Consider the following 15,913-nt stretch of genomic DNA (forward strand, 5'->3'; position numbering starts at 1 on the left):
ACCAGACCACCAGAACGTCCGTGGCCCCACACGGAGGAGCCTGCCCTGTGCCTTCAGGGCCCTCTTGGCACCTGGCGGAGTCCACGGGATCAATCAGTCTTAGCCGCCGTTATCATAAAAGCTTTCCTGGGACACAAGGAAATGTCAATGGTGGAGTCATCTGTAGGCGGTGAGATTAGGATCGATTTTATTTTCCTTTGTACTTTACTGTTTTCCACAAAGCACTTGTAATCTTCTTCCTTTGTCAGAAAAACATTTTAGCATAAAAAGGACCCCTGTATCTGCTTCCCAGATCAAGTCAATATGTGCTTATGGCATGGGTGTGAGAAATCCTGATTTGGACGTGGAGGGGGGCAGCTTTTACAAGGTGGCTGCCAGTTCAATTTTCTTTCTTTCTTTCTTTCTTTCTTTCTTTCTTTCTTTCTTTCTTTCTTTCTTTCTTCTTTCCTTCCTTCCTTTCTCTCTCTCTCTCTTTTTTGGGTAAGATTTTAACTATTTACTTGACAGAGAGAATGAGAGAGCACAAGCAGGGGGAGCAGCAGAGGGGGAGGGGGAAGCAGGCTCCCCGCCAACCAGAGAGCCCGATGCAAGGTTCGATCCCAGGACCCTAGGATCATGACCTGAGCTGAAACCAGATGCCCAACCGACTGAGCCCCCCAGCTGCCCCATGACTACTCGATTTCCATAACCAGTGTCCCGGGGAGCTGTGTCCCATGTCATGACATTCGGAAGGCACGCGGATTTGATTTGCTTGCGGGGGGAGGGGCACCATCAGAAAAAGCAGGACCCTATTGGGTAGCCCATGCCTGTCTTGCCTGAGTCTTCAGGGAGAGCTGATGAAGGCCTGAGGAACATCATTTGGCCTTTTGATTCTTAAGATCAAATTGCGATGGCCATATGCCTATGGAAGGGATGGGTTGGGGTGGGGAGTTCAGCGAGGGTTTTGTAGGTCATGGTCATGGTTCTGGGCCAGGCAGGGGGGAAAGAGGGTGGAGAATGGGGGTGCCATGGTTAGCATATTGTGCTGACAGGCCCGCTGCTCTCTGGTGTTGCGTGAGGACTGACAGTGGGGGGGGCACAGGCAGAAGCAGGGAGCCCCGTCATAGTGGGGGGTGGGTGTCACTGTAACTGTAGTTACAGTACAGGGAGTTGGCGGAGAGAAGAGGAAGGGTCGGTTCGGAGGAATTTGCGGTTAGTATTAAAGGGAAGTGCTGGGGACAGAGGTGAGGCTGGAAGAGGGAGGGATATGGCGGGATGCGAATGAGCTGTGTTTCACGTCAGCCTGGAGCCCGGGGCCACTGCGGGTGCCCTTCTGGCCTGTCTAGTCCAGTTTCTCCCTCCCTTTTGCTGGCTGCCACCTGAGCTAGACGTGGTCCTTTGGAAGAGTTTCCCCAGTGCAAATAGTGAGCTCATGACCCAGCATGTTTTCAGGATGCCTCTTGAAACCAGCGTGAATCCCAGTTTTGAAGAAAAAAAAAATGCCATCTTACTAGAGCAAGAATAACTAAAGCAGACACAATGGGTGAAAATAGCCAACGAGCCCCATTTCAGGACATCGGCATTGAAGAGGGTGACAGGGTGGGAAGGGGGGGCAAGCCTGGGGCAACAGCCAGAGGGCATAGCTGCCGACCTGCGGGCTGGCACTCTAGGGGAGCGCTGATCCACCCTGACAGAGAAGGGACAGCAGGGGACAACGCAGAGGGAGAGGACACTTTCGCAGAATAAAAAGTCACAGGCAGGGAAAACCTGGAGAGGAAGGGTCACGAGTATGACATCACTAGCCAGCGGGGAGGCGCAGGCCCGGCGTCTGTCAGGTCAGGCCGGCGGACAGCAGTAGGGAAACGAGATGGGGTAGACCGCAGCTGTCACAGAGACGCAGAACATGGAAAAGCGCGTCACAGAGTGTCTGTGGCGTCCCTGATAGTCTCAGTGTGTCTTGAGGACAGTCACACTTGTTACACATCTTCCCCAGCACACATTCCTAAGGGAGTCGATGCACAACCCCAGCGTGCGCACAACCCCCACCACCCTGCCCGTGTGAAAGCACAGCCGTGGTAAAAAGTTCATGTTCTTGGATGTACATTTTAAAGTCAGCTTTTTACAAGGATATGAAAACGGAATCATCCCTGCCATCATTTCGATGGACTGAAACTGCCCCATTAGGACACCCCATCAGGACACTCAGTACCCTTCGCCCAGAGCAAAGCCCCAGCTCCGAGCAACTCGGAAATGACGCACTTCCTACAGCAGGGGGCGCCATGCACCAAGTCTACAGAGGGCGTTCCTGTTAGCTGCAGAATTTTTCATTCTTTCCCATTCTTGCCTGATTGGAAGAGTATTTAGAAAGTTCCAACCCAAGCTTCTGCTTAGCCTTAATTTTCCGTTGGCTGTTCACAGTCAAACTGAAACGTGCTCAGGGCTGGGGGCAGGGAGCCCGGGGAGCTGTTTGGTGGGTGGAGAGTTTGAGCTTTGCAAGATGCAGAGCTCTGCGGCTGGACCTCGGTGGTGGCTGGGGCACAGCCGTGAGAATGTACTGACCTTCCGTATGCAATGTATGTATGAATGTAATGTACTTTAACACTTAGAACTTGAAAACCTTTACAATGTTGCTTTTTTCCCCCTTCTAACAATGTTGCTCTTTAACAATGGTTAGGATGCTAAGTGTTCCAGAGAGGAGAAGAGAGTTGGGGGAAACGGGACGGGGAGACAAACCACGAGAGACTGCGGACATGGAAAAACCAACTGAGGGTTTTGGAGGGGAGAGGGCTGGGGGGGTGCTGGGTGAGCCTGGTGGTGGGTATTGTGGAGGACACACACGTATGCGTGGAGCACTTGGATGTGGTGCATAAACAATGAATTATGGAATACTGAAAAAAAATTAAATAAAAAAAAAGATGTTAAGTGTTCCACTGGGCGCATTTTACTGCAATGAAAAGACCTTTTTATACTGTCATTTCATGATGAAGTTTTTGGTGGAATTTTGGGCACCAACCGTCACTGTTTTCACCTCCTCAGAGTTCTTCCCAACAAACCAGTAAGCCCCACAAATCTGCAGGGCCATGAGGATTTCCTTAAAAAGCAGATGCTGGCGAAAGTGGGAAGGAAAAGCGGAGCTTCATGGGAAGGAGCAGCTCTTACCCCTTCTGATCACGCACCAAGAACCTTCTGTCGCTACACACTGTGGGGCAGCGAGGGAGAAAGCTTCGAATTCAGTTTATTTACCTTGGGTCCTTTTTGTCCTCCCCATGCACAAGAGGGTCATTTTCTTCTCCCGGATAATGTGAACAACGGGCGGGCAGTGTCCAGGCGCGGGGGTGGGGCCACCAGGCAGAACAAAGCCTCAAACAGGCCGTCCTTGTTGGGGACACAGGGTCAGCATGGTACTGTGGCCGGAATAAGGCCCGTAGTGTCCGCTGCCCCGATGGCCGAGGGGCGGACAGCCCGCAGAGAAGTTCAGCAGCAGGAAGGTGAGACTGGGTCACTCTCATGAGCTAGATGTTTCAGTCTTTGAAGACAGGGCCAGCCGGATAAGGTGTCACGGGACAGTGGGCTTTCCCTGGTTTGCCTGCTCAGATTCGGCAGCGCCCTGGCACACAGCCAGACGGGCTTTACTGACATGCAGCCCTGAACCGGGCATGTTCCGAAGCAGGAATTCTTGATGCTTACGGGGTGATGTGCTATGCGACCCCACGAAGCACCAAGAGGGGAGGAGGGACGTGCGGCCAGAGCATGTGAGGCCCTCCCCTCTACACGTGGAAAGTAGATGGACACGGGACATGGGAGCATTCATCTAGAGCCCAGGATGCAACACTGGCCCTTAAATAATGCAAAATGGCTCCTAACGGGGGACACGGGAGCAGCGGCCGGCAGTGCGGGTCATGGAGATGTCCCCAGCCTGCAAGCAGGGCACCTCCCTTCCCCAAGATGCTGCTTTTTCTGCCAGCAGCACCTCGGACCCAGAGAGCAGCAGGTGGCCAGAGCCGGGTGCTGGCCGGGATTTGGGATGCTCTATGTATTGATGGGGACAGCGACTTAGCTTCCAAAGGGAGCTGGAGGGACGAGGAGGCAGAGCCGAGCTCCTGTTCGTAGCTTTAGGATTTGTGCTTCCTGGGGACTTATCTAGTGTGAACAGCATAAGAAGTATTTCAGGATCATCTGAACCTCACCGAAAGGGATTATCTCGCACGTCCCAGAGAAAGCACCGGTCTGCTTCCTTCTCTGACGCTGCTCTCTCGATCTCTGCCCCTCCTGGAGGGACCCTCGCGGCCTGAAGCCCTGCAGCTTTAGGATTAACATGTTTTCAATACCAGATATCTTCGCCTTAAATTCTGCAGTGGCCTCCAGCCCTTGACGGCCTCCATGTCTCTCCAGGCTTGGGGCTCTGGAAGGCAAGGGTGGCAGAGGCAGCCCGGTGTGTTGCAATCCCATGCCTGATTTCTACAGACCACTCCCTCGGTCACTGTTTGTGCATCAGCCTCCACCCTAATCCTTCCCGCACAAGGCTTGTCTCGGGAAGCTGGGGTCGGAGATGGAGGACAGCCTCCGGGATGGGACTCTGACCTGCCAGGAGGAGGAGGAGGCTCACATGGGAGTGAGGGACTGGCCCCCACCTCCCCCTCCCCCTAGTAACCGGGGACAGTAAAAACAAAACAAAACAAAAACACAAAAAACAATGACCTAAAGAAAACAGATTTCAAATTTTGTGGAAAAGAGGTAAGACCGCGTAGTGCTGGGGCTTCTGAAAGGGGCCGGAATGCTCTCCAAAGAGAGACGGCCTCACACACCCGGAAGAGAGGAGAGCACACAGGCACCTGCTTGCACACCGATGTGTTCGCTCAGCCCAGCTTTCCCCGGCTGCCCGTCCGAAACGGCCTCCCCCTCACGCTGCTGCCGTTCATTTTTCTCTACAGCACCCTGTGCACTTTGCAGAGGGGCCGTGAAAAGATAGATTGCCTTCCAGATCCCAGGCCACACCAGTATCGATCACTTTATAGAGCAGCAGGTGTGATTAAATTAAGGATCTTGAGATCAGATTATCTGGGAATGTCTGGGTGGCCCTAAACATCACATGAGGGCCGGGGAAAGGGGGGGTCCAGGCACGCACAGAGAGGGTGGGGTGACGCGCAGGGAGCCAGAAACCGGAGTGCCATGGTCCACCAAGGCAGCCGCCTCAGGGAGCTGGGAAGCACAAGGACCAGGCCCTTCTCTGAAGCCACAGGAGGGAGGGAGCCCCCCAACCCTTTGGCAGCAGCCCTGTCCAATGAATTTCGGCTCCTGGCCTCCAGAACAAGAGAGTAAACTCCGGTGGTTTTTTAAGCCATCAGGTCTGTGGTGATTGTTGCACCAGCCAGAGGAACGACCCCGAGGCCCGACTCCGTCATATCCGTGCCCTGCCTGTCTTCTCCAGATGAGAAATCCCACGAGCAAAGAGACTTGGTGTGTTTACTTCCCCGTGGAAGCCTCAAAGCCGGGCAGGCAGCAGGGGTCCAGCCTGGTGGAAGGCTCGCCACCAGCAGAGCCTCGTGCTTCATTCCAAAGCTCAGGCTTTGGACAATGTTTGCGATGCACACGTGTGTGGCTTAAACTCTTCCCATGCGGGCACGTCTCATATTTGGTTGGTGTCTACAGATATACTGGACTTCTGAGCCAGAAGACTGAGAAACATCGATTTCTCTTGCAGGGTCACAGCAGACTGTGGGGTGACAGACATTTCTGAGCTGGAGGGGGCACTGTCTGTACCCCGCCCTGGAGCCTGCAGACAGGAAGGTGTGATGGGACATGTGAAGAGCTTTCCCGGGCCTCAGGGAGAAAAATGGTGCATGCATTATACGTCTTGTGTATGCGTCATGTCCTTCTATAGAAGATATGTATAAATCGATCCAGATGCCGATTTTTGCTGAAATGCCCCCAAAATTCCCATGGAAATTTGGAAGGATAGATTAGTAAAACTAGAAAAATTCACAGATGCACTCACTGGCATCCAAGGTACCCAGAGCTGCTTGTTTACATAGGCAGACATTTTATGCTCCCTTGGAATCCTGTGTGTCTGGGGACTCCCCAAGCACGGGAACGCGCTCTTGGCTCACAGCCTGCCTGACTCGAGCTAAGCTGAAAGGTCTTACAAGGTGGGTATTTTTATCATCTCCTTCTGGCAGCCAGGGAAGCCGAGGCTGTTTCGGATGACCTTCCAAGCTGCCCAGCAGGTGCAGGGAGGAGCCAGTATTTGACCCCAGGCGCTGGGGCCTCAGGGACACATGGGTAAACACCACACTCTGTGGCACTGAATTCCAGCTGGAGGTCAATCCCTCTCCCTGGCCCCCTGGCCATTCAGTGAACACGCAGCCCTGCCTCCGAGCCCCTCCCGGAGTTGTGAGGCTCTTGAGCTCTCCGAGCCCCATCCGGTAAGAGCCGTCTCTCAGGGACGATGAAAGAGAGGCAAAGGCCATCCACCGTTACCTAAAAGCGACTGCACTTTCCAGGTCACCTTCCAAGTCCACCTCCAGGGGCAGGGGAACGGGAAGAGGCAGAGCCATGACATACCTGTGTGACCTGAGTGTTTTTTGATTGTTCCCCTTTGTTCCCGGGTCCTGTGGTCTCCGGCGTCGGTAAGCACACAAAATGACCATTTAACGTGCGAACTGGTGTCTAATGTCCTCCATGTGCTCATCTCACACACAGCTTGAGGTACACACGTCTGCGTGGCGTTCTTCGAGATCACGGAGATATTTGCCGCCGGCTTTGCTGACGCCCTACGTATCCTACCAGTGTCAATCAAGAGGACACCCAGAGTTTCGGGCCAGCGGGAACACGCACACGCTCAGGGCCCCACGCGCCTGGTGCTGTGTGAGCGCGACTGCGGTCAGAAACCCGAGAAGCCGCGGACCTCAGCCTCGTGCTGTCCGTGCATCTTCTTGTGAACGGCTGTCGGGAGGGTCTGGACGGGCTCTGACTGTCAGCGGAGACTAATAAAAACCGCTTGAAAGAACCCCAGAGAGTCATGAAAGAGGACTCCTCCACATCTGCGAATGAATCCCCACTGGGTTACTTTGCCATTTTGCCGGAGCAACAGTTCACGACCGTCATCTTACTCTGATCAACCTGCTGTTGCGCCAGAAGAGCCTGGGGGAGCCTGGGAAGCATGCCAGGGATGCGGGGCCGGCCGGGATTCTCCGGCCAATGGGGACTCTGCCGCACCCCCAGGTGGGGATGACCGCATCTTACCGGGACGTGTGCTCTCTGCACAACACAGGTGTGTTCAGACCTGGTAAACCGAAACTAAGTAATCTGTATCATTTTGTGCCAAATCAGATACCATTTATAAGATCCAAGGGGGAAGAAGTGGAAGTATCAATGTTCTGAGAAAATTTGGGGGAATAAATACGATTGAATTTGTTCCCAGGAAAGCGGGAATGTGTTTTGGCTTCCCAGTGTTCGTGACGGAGGGCCTGGTGCAGAGGCTCTAGGTCATTCGATTAGTGGAAAGCAAAACAAAGCCAGAGAGCAAAGTTACCTAAATTGAACACGGCTGCTTCTCCTGGACGCTGGGATGCCAACACCACCCCGCCCCTCAAGCCCCAAAAAACCCACATCAGCAGAGATATAGTTAATCACATCAATCTGGGACCATCCCGTCCCCACGAATAATACTTTTATCTTACATGGAGAATTGGGAAATAAAAGAATAGAGATGTCTTATGGAAACAGTAAGTGGGGAGATTAAAAAGAAAACAAGTTGTAGAATTGTTACGTTTGGCTGATCAATTCACGTGGCCTTCAGTGACTACAGGAAGATTCTTTCTTTGGGAAACAATGTGGTGTGAGTTCCCCAAACCGGAAGGCTTAGGGCAGCTCGAGGTTCTGGCCTCCCAGGCCTGGAGTCCAACAGTCAGGGGGGCAGTGCCGCGATCAGTCTGCAGTGTCTGGGGACGGTCCCCTCCAGGCCTGTCCTGGCTTTTGGCCGCAACACATGGTCTGGATGCCCCCCCCCCCCCCCGCCCCGTCAGACCAGCAGTCCTACTGAATTAGAGTCCCCACACCTTCCTTATTCACCTACTGGGAACGCATCTTAACCTATTTCCAAATAAGACCTATTTCCACGTTCTGAGGGACTGAGAGGGGTCTAGAACTTCAATACAGCAATTTTTGGTGGACACAATTCAAGCCATGAGAGTTCAGAACAGACAATTCAGGGTTGAAGGCAGAGTCACACTTTCCCTTTTTACTACCCATGATGTCAAAAAAGCAAAGCTTAGGAGGATCTGGAGTAAAAACCTATTTTAAGTTTTTAGAAAGAACCAGATTCTCCAGTAGTAACAGCTCCTGCCTAGAACCCTACTGTGTGAGGCAGTGCTGTCTACTGGTAGCTGGTGGCAACCTTCTCTCCCCACATTAAGTGACGGCAACACACACGTACACACCACCAAACAGCCTCCGTTTGTTGAAGATGAGGGAGGCCAGTGGGGTATACTCTGGAGACCCTGGCACAATCCCAGGACCTCGGCAGGGTCTGAATCTGGAGTCTCAAAGCCACCTCTGGAGAATCTGGGAAGACGCTCACTCTATACCTGCCTTCTTGAAAGCCTTTAAAACTGGAAAAGCTTAATTGGCCAACTGACAATCTGTCAAATTCACTGGTTTCTTAAAAATTTGTCTTTTTAACTCTTCTAGAATTTATAGTGATTTGTACTGGGAGGATAGGCAGGGCCCTGGGGTCTCTGGGGCCTTCACATCCTCCTGACCTATCTGTGTCCCTCACCTCTGTCGCTACTCCATTTTGCCTTGACTTCCAACCTCTCTGTTCATTTTCTAACCTACAGTCTCTCCCCCTTCTCCTTCTGACCCGCACTCTTCATCTTCCCCTCTTGTCTTTCTCTGGATTAAAGGGATGCTGGGTATGATTGTATAGGTTGTTCACTGCACAAAAGTACCCGCCTCGCTCTGCCTGCCAAGATCCATTTGGACAGATAACCATTTCCATTTTGTAGAAAGGGGATTGGGGAGGCCTCATCAGCAGCCAAGCCTGTGCCTTGCACGGATTCTTCTCCAACTCTCTTGCAGCAGAGAGGCCGCCCTCTTGGCACTTGCTCCCCAAAGCTAGAGCAGAAAGAAGCTTAAGAGAATACCAAATGTTCTTAAAATGCTATTGTGAAATCAAAATAGAAATTGGTCAACTAAAATCACTAAGGATGTTAAGACTTCTCCATTTAATTTGATTAAGTTTAGAAATAGGTAAAGAGGGGTGCCTGGGTGGCTCAGTGGGTTAACCCTCTGCCTTTGGCTCAGGTCATGATCCCAGGGTCCTGGGATTGAGCCCCACATCACGCTCTCTGCTCAGCAGGGAGCCTGCTTCTTCCTCTCTCTCTGCCTGCCTCTGCCTACTTGTGATCTCTCTCTGTCAAATAAATTAAAAAAAAAAAAAAAGAAAGAAAGAAATAGGTAAAAAAAAATATCTGGAGTGGATTGGCAGTTTGATAAATTTAGCAAGTCAATCCACTGGCTTCACCAAACTGGCCTAGCACCCAGGAATCGAAGTCTATTGTCTATATATCAAAAGGATTGTTGAGAAGACACATCCTACCCTGGTTAGTGGTTCCTATTTTACCCCTAAATCTAGAACCTGGGAAGGACTCAGGGTAAATCCAGAGAGGCTAGCTAATAAGAGGGTGAGTTTCTGCACAGTTGGTATTATCAGTGCCTTTCCCCAAGAGGAATGAATGCTGTTCCTGCTTCCTGACTGCAAGCTCATCACCACCTCCTCCAGCTTGTGTTCCCCATGGTTTTCTGCTAGAGAAACAGCCTTTAGTACATAGTGATTATCACTGGGCTTCACATCAGTCACAGCAGTGATGGAGACCCAGGCTCTAGCAGAAGGTTCGGGGCACGACCAGCCACTGGTTCGGATCCCAGCACCGGCTCAGCCTTGCTGTGGGCATGGTTGATGGCTGCTCTGCCATGTGCCCTCTTCTGTGTGGCCACCACGCCACAGGCTCTTGCAATGCAGCCCACTATCCAAAGTCTTCCTTCCAAATTGCTTTAAGCTGTGTACGTTTCCGAGCCGTGTGTTCCTTTACTCCAAACAGCAGCTGGGCCGTCTGTAGTCATCTTGCTAACATGGTTTGCATCCATGTCTGCTCCTTTGCTGCCACGGAGGGGACCCCAGTTGACCTGACAGTTCTACCATTTTGAAGCTCATCTCTTGAAGGATCTAAAGCTCCCCCTTCCCTCACCCTCCTTGCCATCAAACGGGACCATCAGCGCTTCTTCCTGAAGGCAGCTCCGAGGGGCCAAAAGGAAGATGCTTCCAGAGTATTTGTCCTTTTCAACTCTACCCGCCTCCTCAGCCCCTCTTCACAGACGTTTGCTGCCTTCCGTGAAGGAACACTCCCAGATAAGCGCATGAGGCAGAACCCACTTTTGGAGTAGGATAGAAACTCTGAACTACATTGCGAATCCATACTAGGGTGTGAATAACGATGTGCATTGTAGCATACTGGAGTATTAGTGTCTTATTAACCATCAAGGTGACACAGCCATATTTTTCACAAGCCAAGGTGGATGTTGACCCCCAAAATGTCAGGGCTCCAAGAATGAGCCCACTCTGATGGAAAGATGGATTTTGTTGTTGTTGTTGTTATAGACAGCACACATTTTCTCTTTAAAAAGAGTCAGCATCCCTGGGTCTGTAGAATCTCTGGAGTCAGCTCTTCTCAAAGACCCAAGGAGAAGAGCCAGCGAGCCCAAAGAAGCAGAGCGCTAGAGAATGCTCTGATCCCAGTTGATGTACAGAAGGTTCTGGAACCATCAGAAAGCTCAGAAAGCTCAGAAAGAGTCTGTATGTAACCTCATCCACTGGAATAAAAACAATGTGCACTGCTCTTGAGTATTTTGGTGGCCTTCGGTGATGTTAGTTCCCCAGCACTAAGAAGTCTTAAAGTTAAAAAAAACAAAAATGGGGGGCACCTGGGTGGCTCAGTTGTTAAGTGTCTGCCTTTGGCTCAGGTCATGATCCCAGGGTCCTGGGATCGAGTCCTGCATCAGGCCCTCTGCTTAGTGGGGAACCTGCTTCTCCCTCTCCCTCTCCCCCTGCTTGTGTTCCCTCTCTCACTGTATCTCTCTCTGTCAAATAAATAAAATCTTTAAAACAAAACAAAAATGGACTTGAGAGGAAAGGACCTCTTAAAAGTTTTAAAAGTCGGATAAACTGAGGGCGAATAAAGAGACTGTCGTTCACCGGGGTGGGTACCATTGGTACCTTTGACTCAGAGGTGAGTCTTAAGTGGCGGTTTATTGAGCACCTCCTTTATCAGACAGGACGCTTGGCCCTGGGGGCGGAAGGAGGCTACGTCGCACACCCGATGTGGGCACTTCAGAGCCTACGAGGAGCGACAGATGTGAAGACTAAATACAGAAAGTGCTACAAAAAGGAACGTACACATTATAGTGACAGCTTAACATTTAATTTAGGAAAGAAAAACCAGAAACCAACCCTACACCTGAAACTAAGGTAACATTGTGTGTCAGTTATACTCCAAATTAAAAAAGTCGCTTACAGGGGTGTCTGGGAGGCTCAGTCAGTGAAGCGTCTGCCTTCGGCTCAGGTCATGATCCCAGAGTCCTGGGTTTGAGCCTCATGCAGGGCTCGCTGCTCAGCGGGGAGTCTGCTTCTCCCTCTTCCCCTGCCCCTCCCCCTGCTCAAGCTCTCTCTCAAATAAATAAATAAAATATTTAAAAAAAAAGTTGCTTACTTTCCCCCTATGTCTTTTAAGGTCAATCCTGTGGCTAACTTGTTGAACCAATGGACTGAACCACTGCAAGCGTAATGTATGTGAGACACTTCCCAAGCAGCTAACTCAAATACTCCTGTTTTTTGTGTGAAAGAAACCGCCATTTCAAGCATGACGCCCGCGTCTGGAGGCTCAGGGCCAGAGAACGGTTCCTACCTGCTGAAAACTTCACAGTTGTGACAAAAGGGCCCGGAGAGCAGGCCTGGAGGCTGGCTTCTGGCAGGTTCTGTTCCAGGTGCTCGGGTGAGTCACTAATCCTCTGTGAGTCCCCTTCCCCTTCTAAGAAAGGAAGGGTTTTGGCTCGCTTGTCTCCAAGTTTTTTTCCAAGGAAGGACTCTGAGTCTCCATTTCTGTGGGGAAAATCTACCCTGACACACTCCAGTTACAGGAAGGAAGATGCGAGTAGAATAATGAAATAAATAAAGTCTTCATCTGGGAAATCTAGGCATTTTTCTAAGTTATCACCATTTCAGAAACAAACCAGTTGCTTGTCTCAGAGTGACAGATTATTGCCCGCGCACCAGACCAGAGAAGAAACAGCCTCAGACCCAGGCTGGTGGAGTTCTCCATCCGACTCAGCTGTAGCCGGGCAAGAAGTTTACCCGGAGTGAGAGCAGACAGCGGAGGTCAGACCCGGATCGCCGAGCCAGTGACAACTAGAAGCTTCTGGCGCTCAGTGAGGGATGAGGGCCAAGTCACAGAACCTGGCACTAGGTTCAACTCAACTTTTGACTTCCAATCATTTCCCATCGTCTCCAAAAGCTGAGGTCTGTTCCTGGAATAGAAGCCTTCTCAGCTTTTTCTAAAATACTCTTTTAAACAGTTTCAAGGCTGCTCACTGTTTTCCTAATATTTTAGGGAACTATGGAAAAACTTGCACACCATAGAGAAGTAACACAAATAGGGGAGCAGGGTTTCTGGGGTAACCGACGACACAGGCGCGCTGTTGGGAATTCCTCCTGGGCGAGGTGGCACAGAAGGTGCTCCTGACGCCCCTCCCCCGCCTCCCCCAGCAGAGTCAGGAGGGAGGGACTGACAGGAGGGGCAGGTTGGGGCAAGGGGCTGCTGAGGACGCAAGGTCACGATGGGTGACGTGACCGGCTATTAGTCTCATGTTGCCCTTGTTACAATCTATTCAGGCGTAGGATCCGTGGATCAAAGATTAAGTCATGAGCTTTGGAAAAATATCCATCAAAGGTTTAAAACGAGCTTAGGGCTCGATGATAAATAAGGATCACCATCAGGGCTCATCAAGCCAACAGTTCTTGTGACGAAAGGAAGAGGGGCCAGAGTCACCGTGTTCCTCTCATCAGCGTAACCAGCCCTTCTGCCCTGGTTTTCAATGACGAGAGTTGCACACCCCTGGCATTTCCGGAACATACTTGTACTTTATAAACAGAGAATTTCTACAGGACTTAGGAGGAACTGTGGAGCCCAACAACAAAGAGGAAGACTGGACTGAGTTCAAAAGACCCGCATTTTGGGGCGCCTGTGGTCGCTCAGTTTTTGGACCTCTGAGACTTGATTTTGGCTCAGGTCACGATCTCAGGGTCATGAGCTCGAGCCCCACGTCATTGGATCCCGCGCTCAGCTGGAGTCTGGGATTTTCTCTGAAGTCTGGGATTTTCTCTCTCTCTTTGCACCCCTGCCCATGCCCGGACCCTCAAGTGCGCTCTAAATAAATAAAATCTTAAAAGGAAAAAAAAAAAAAAGAGAGAGAGACCTGCATTTCTTTTTACCTCCTTGTCATCTCCACCTTTAGAACTCAAAGGGCATGGTCTACACTGTAAGTTTGTTTATGAAAGTGCTTTTCTTTCTGTTTTGCTACTATAAACAACCTTCAATTATATACCATGTGCTTTGGGCTATCGACCATGTACACATTTTTTCCAAGTTTCTTGAACAGTATTTTTTACATTGAAATTACCCATGGGGATGGATAAAGAACGCGTGTTGTTTATGTAGGCTGTGCGCAGAGCGCGGGGCTGTCCTTGGGGCTCACGGCTACGTCCGCGAGGGCCTGGGATCCAGGGCCTGGGACCCAGGGCCTGGGATCTTACAGGCCAGCAGACGGAAGCAGCGTAAGTGGGATGGAGGGAGGAGCTCCTACTGCGCTAACTCAAGTAACACCAACTCAATTTGGAAGAGGGTCAGGGATGTTTATACGCTTGACTCTGAATGTTGAAAATGAGATCAGAAGTTATTCAGTAAGACAAGAGTACTGTTAAAACAAAAGGCAGGGGTGCCTCGGTGGCTCAGTGGGTTAAGCCGCTGCCTTCGGCTCAGGTCATGAACTCCGAGTCCTGGGATCGAGCCCCGCATCGGGCTCTCTGCTCAGCAGGGAGCCTGCTTCCTCCTCTCTCTCTGCCTGCCTCTCTGCCTACTTGTGATCTCTATCTGTCAAATAAATAAAATCTTTAAAAAAAAAAAAAAAGCAAACAAAAGAACTTTGCCTTTTTTTTTTAAAAAAAAGGCAAAGTCTGCCTTCTTTCAGCATGTTAGTAGTCCCCAGACCTGCCAGAAGTCTACTCTTTATTCCTAGATTCAACGACCTCCCTAAGGAACGACTGTTCATATTTTGGGTTGTTAATTAATTCCGTATAGCATCACAAGTATGGAGCACAACAGTCCTCCCTTTAAAATGGCCATTCCCCTTTCCCAGAAACAACGCTGGCAGGGGGCGTGGGGTTGTCGGTCTCTCCCCTTACCGTGAGTGATAAGGCCATGCAGACAAATGTGAACTTCTTGATGTGGGCCGCGGTCACGGTGTTGCTCGTGCTCACCAGTTTATTGCTGGGGTTATTCTAGGGGGAAGAGGAGGACAGGTTACCCTCGGCTGACCACACATGCCACTTGAAGAATGTCTTGTTTTGGTTTTATTTGATGCGTCTCAGGTATAGATGTCCCCTGACAGCTGGGAAAACGGCTGTCACTTTGTCTCTCTCAGGCAGTGGTCAGGTTGCTGGACGTGAACAGGAACCAGAGGAAGTCATAGATGGACGCCGGCCAGGGTCTCCTGAATGTGCGCTCCCCTTGCCACCGGGCCCCCACCGGGCCCCCACCCAGCCTCGGCCAGGGTCCCAACCTGTGCGGCCCCTCCTGGTCACCTGACATCTCCTCGAAGCCACGGCTCCCCTCTGGGACCCCATCCTCCCCGCCAGCAGACCGGAAGGACGGGTGGGCATTCTCAGTCCTGCTTGCCCTGATGCTGACTACCCCCCTCGGATTCCAGACAGAAGCTCTTGCTCTGCCCCTAACACCCGTGGTGTTTTCCCATTTCGTGCCTTTGCTCCTCCTTGTCCCATTGGATCTTCTAATTTTCAAAGCCCCCTTTGGAGGGCATGTCAGTGGCACAGCCCATCTGTTTCTGAAAGCCTCTCTGATCCTTGACTCCTAACTGCCCTGGGGTCCCGCTTGCAGGAGTGCTGGTCAACCCGAGAGCTCTCTGGGCGTGGGTATGTATTCGGGGGGCAGGCATGGAAGCCTGTGAGGCAGGCACTGGCTCTCTGGGATAAAGGACTGTGCCCCTCACCCTACTCTTTCCCTCCTGCCACTTAGCATGATCTTTCTTGAGTAGAGAAGGTGCCCGTCTCTGTTAACGCTTAATTTTAAGCAAAGAGTGCGGACAGCTCAAATGTCCTCTTGCATATTCCCGAGGCTTCCTGAGACCATCCCAGCGCCACCGTGAAGCATGCCCACCACCTGATCAGACAAGTGTCTGGTCCCTCACCATGAAAACCAGCGGAGGAAAGAGCCCCCCACCTCTATTCGGATCCAGTCAGTCCCAGAGGTGACCGACAGAAGCCAGCCCCCAGCAAGTGGCTTGCGTCTCGCTGAACAAAAGACACAGAGGCAGAGCGCAGACAGGTTCCACTCGGAAAAGAGCTTCTGACAGTTCCTTTCCTTTGGAGGCTGCCGGAGATCTCTCACATCCTTCCCCATGATGCCTCCAGCACAAACATCTGGTCGAGCCTATGTTTTCCTAAGTCCAGCCTCTAAAGTGAATCTGCTTTTCTCAGTAACAGATTCGGCTGCTACAGTGAAGTGCAAGTCACGGTAGGGGCATATCTCCATCTCTCTGGCCCTGGGGGACCCGTGAGAGAGGTGCCCAGGGGGCTCACCCCAAAGAA

At 51.4% G+C, this 15,913-nt stretch overlaps 1 protein-coding gene across 1 annotated transcript in view; it reads right to left on the reverse strand.

The window, feature by feature from the left end:
• ANKH (ANKH inorganic pyrophosphate transport regulator) overlaps positions 1 to 15,913 on the reverse strand; it is a 128,775-nt gene that overhangs the window by 13,856 nt on the left and 99,006 nt on the right. The window contains exon 8 of the mRNA XM_059173678.1: positions 14,492 to 14,587. Coding sequence (XP_059029661.1) covers positions 14,492 to 14,587 — 96 coding nt within the window. The remainder of the gene's footprint in view (positions 1 to 14,491; positions 14,588 to 15,913) is intronic.

The sequence above is a fragment of the Mustela lutreola genome, chromosome 5 (genome assembly GCF_030435805.1).
Source record: "Mustela lutreola isolate mMusLut2 chromosome 5, mMusLut2.pri, whole genome shotgun sequence".
In the NCBI taxonomy this organism is placed as follows: domain Eukaryota; kingdom Metazoa; phylum Chordata; class Mammalia; order Carnivora; family Mustelidae; genus Mustela; species Mustela lutreola.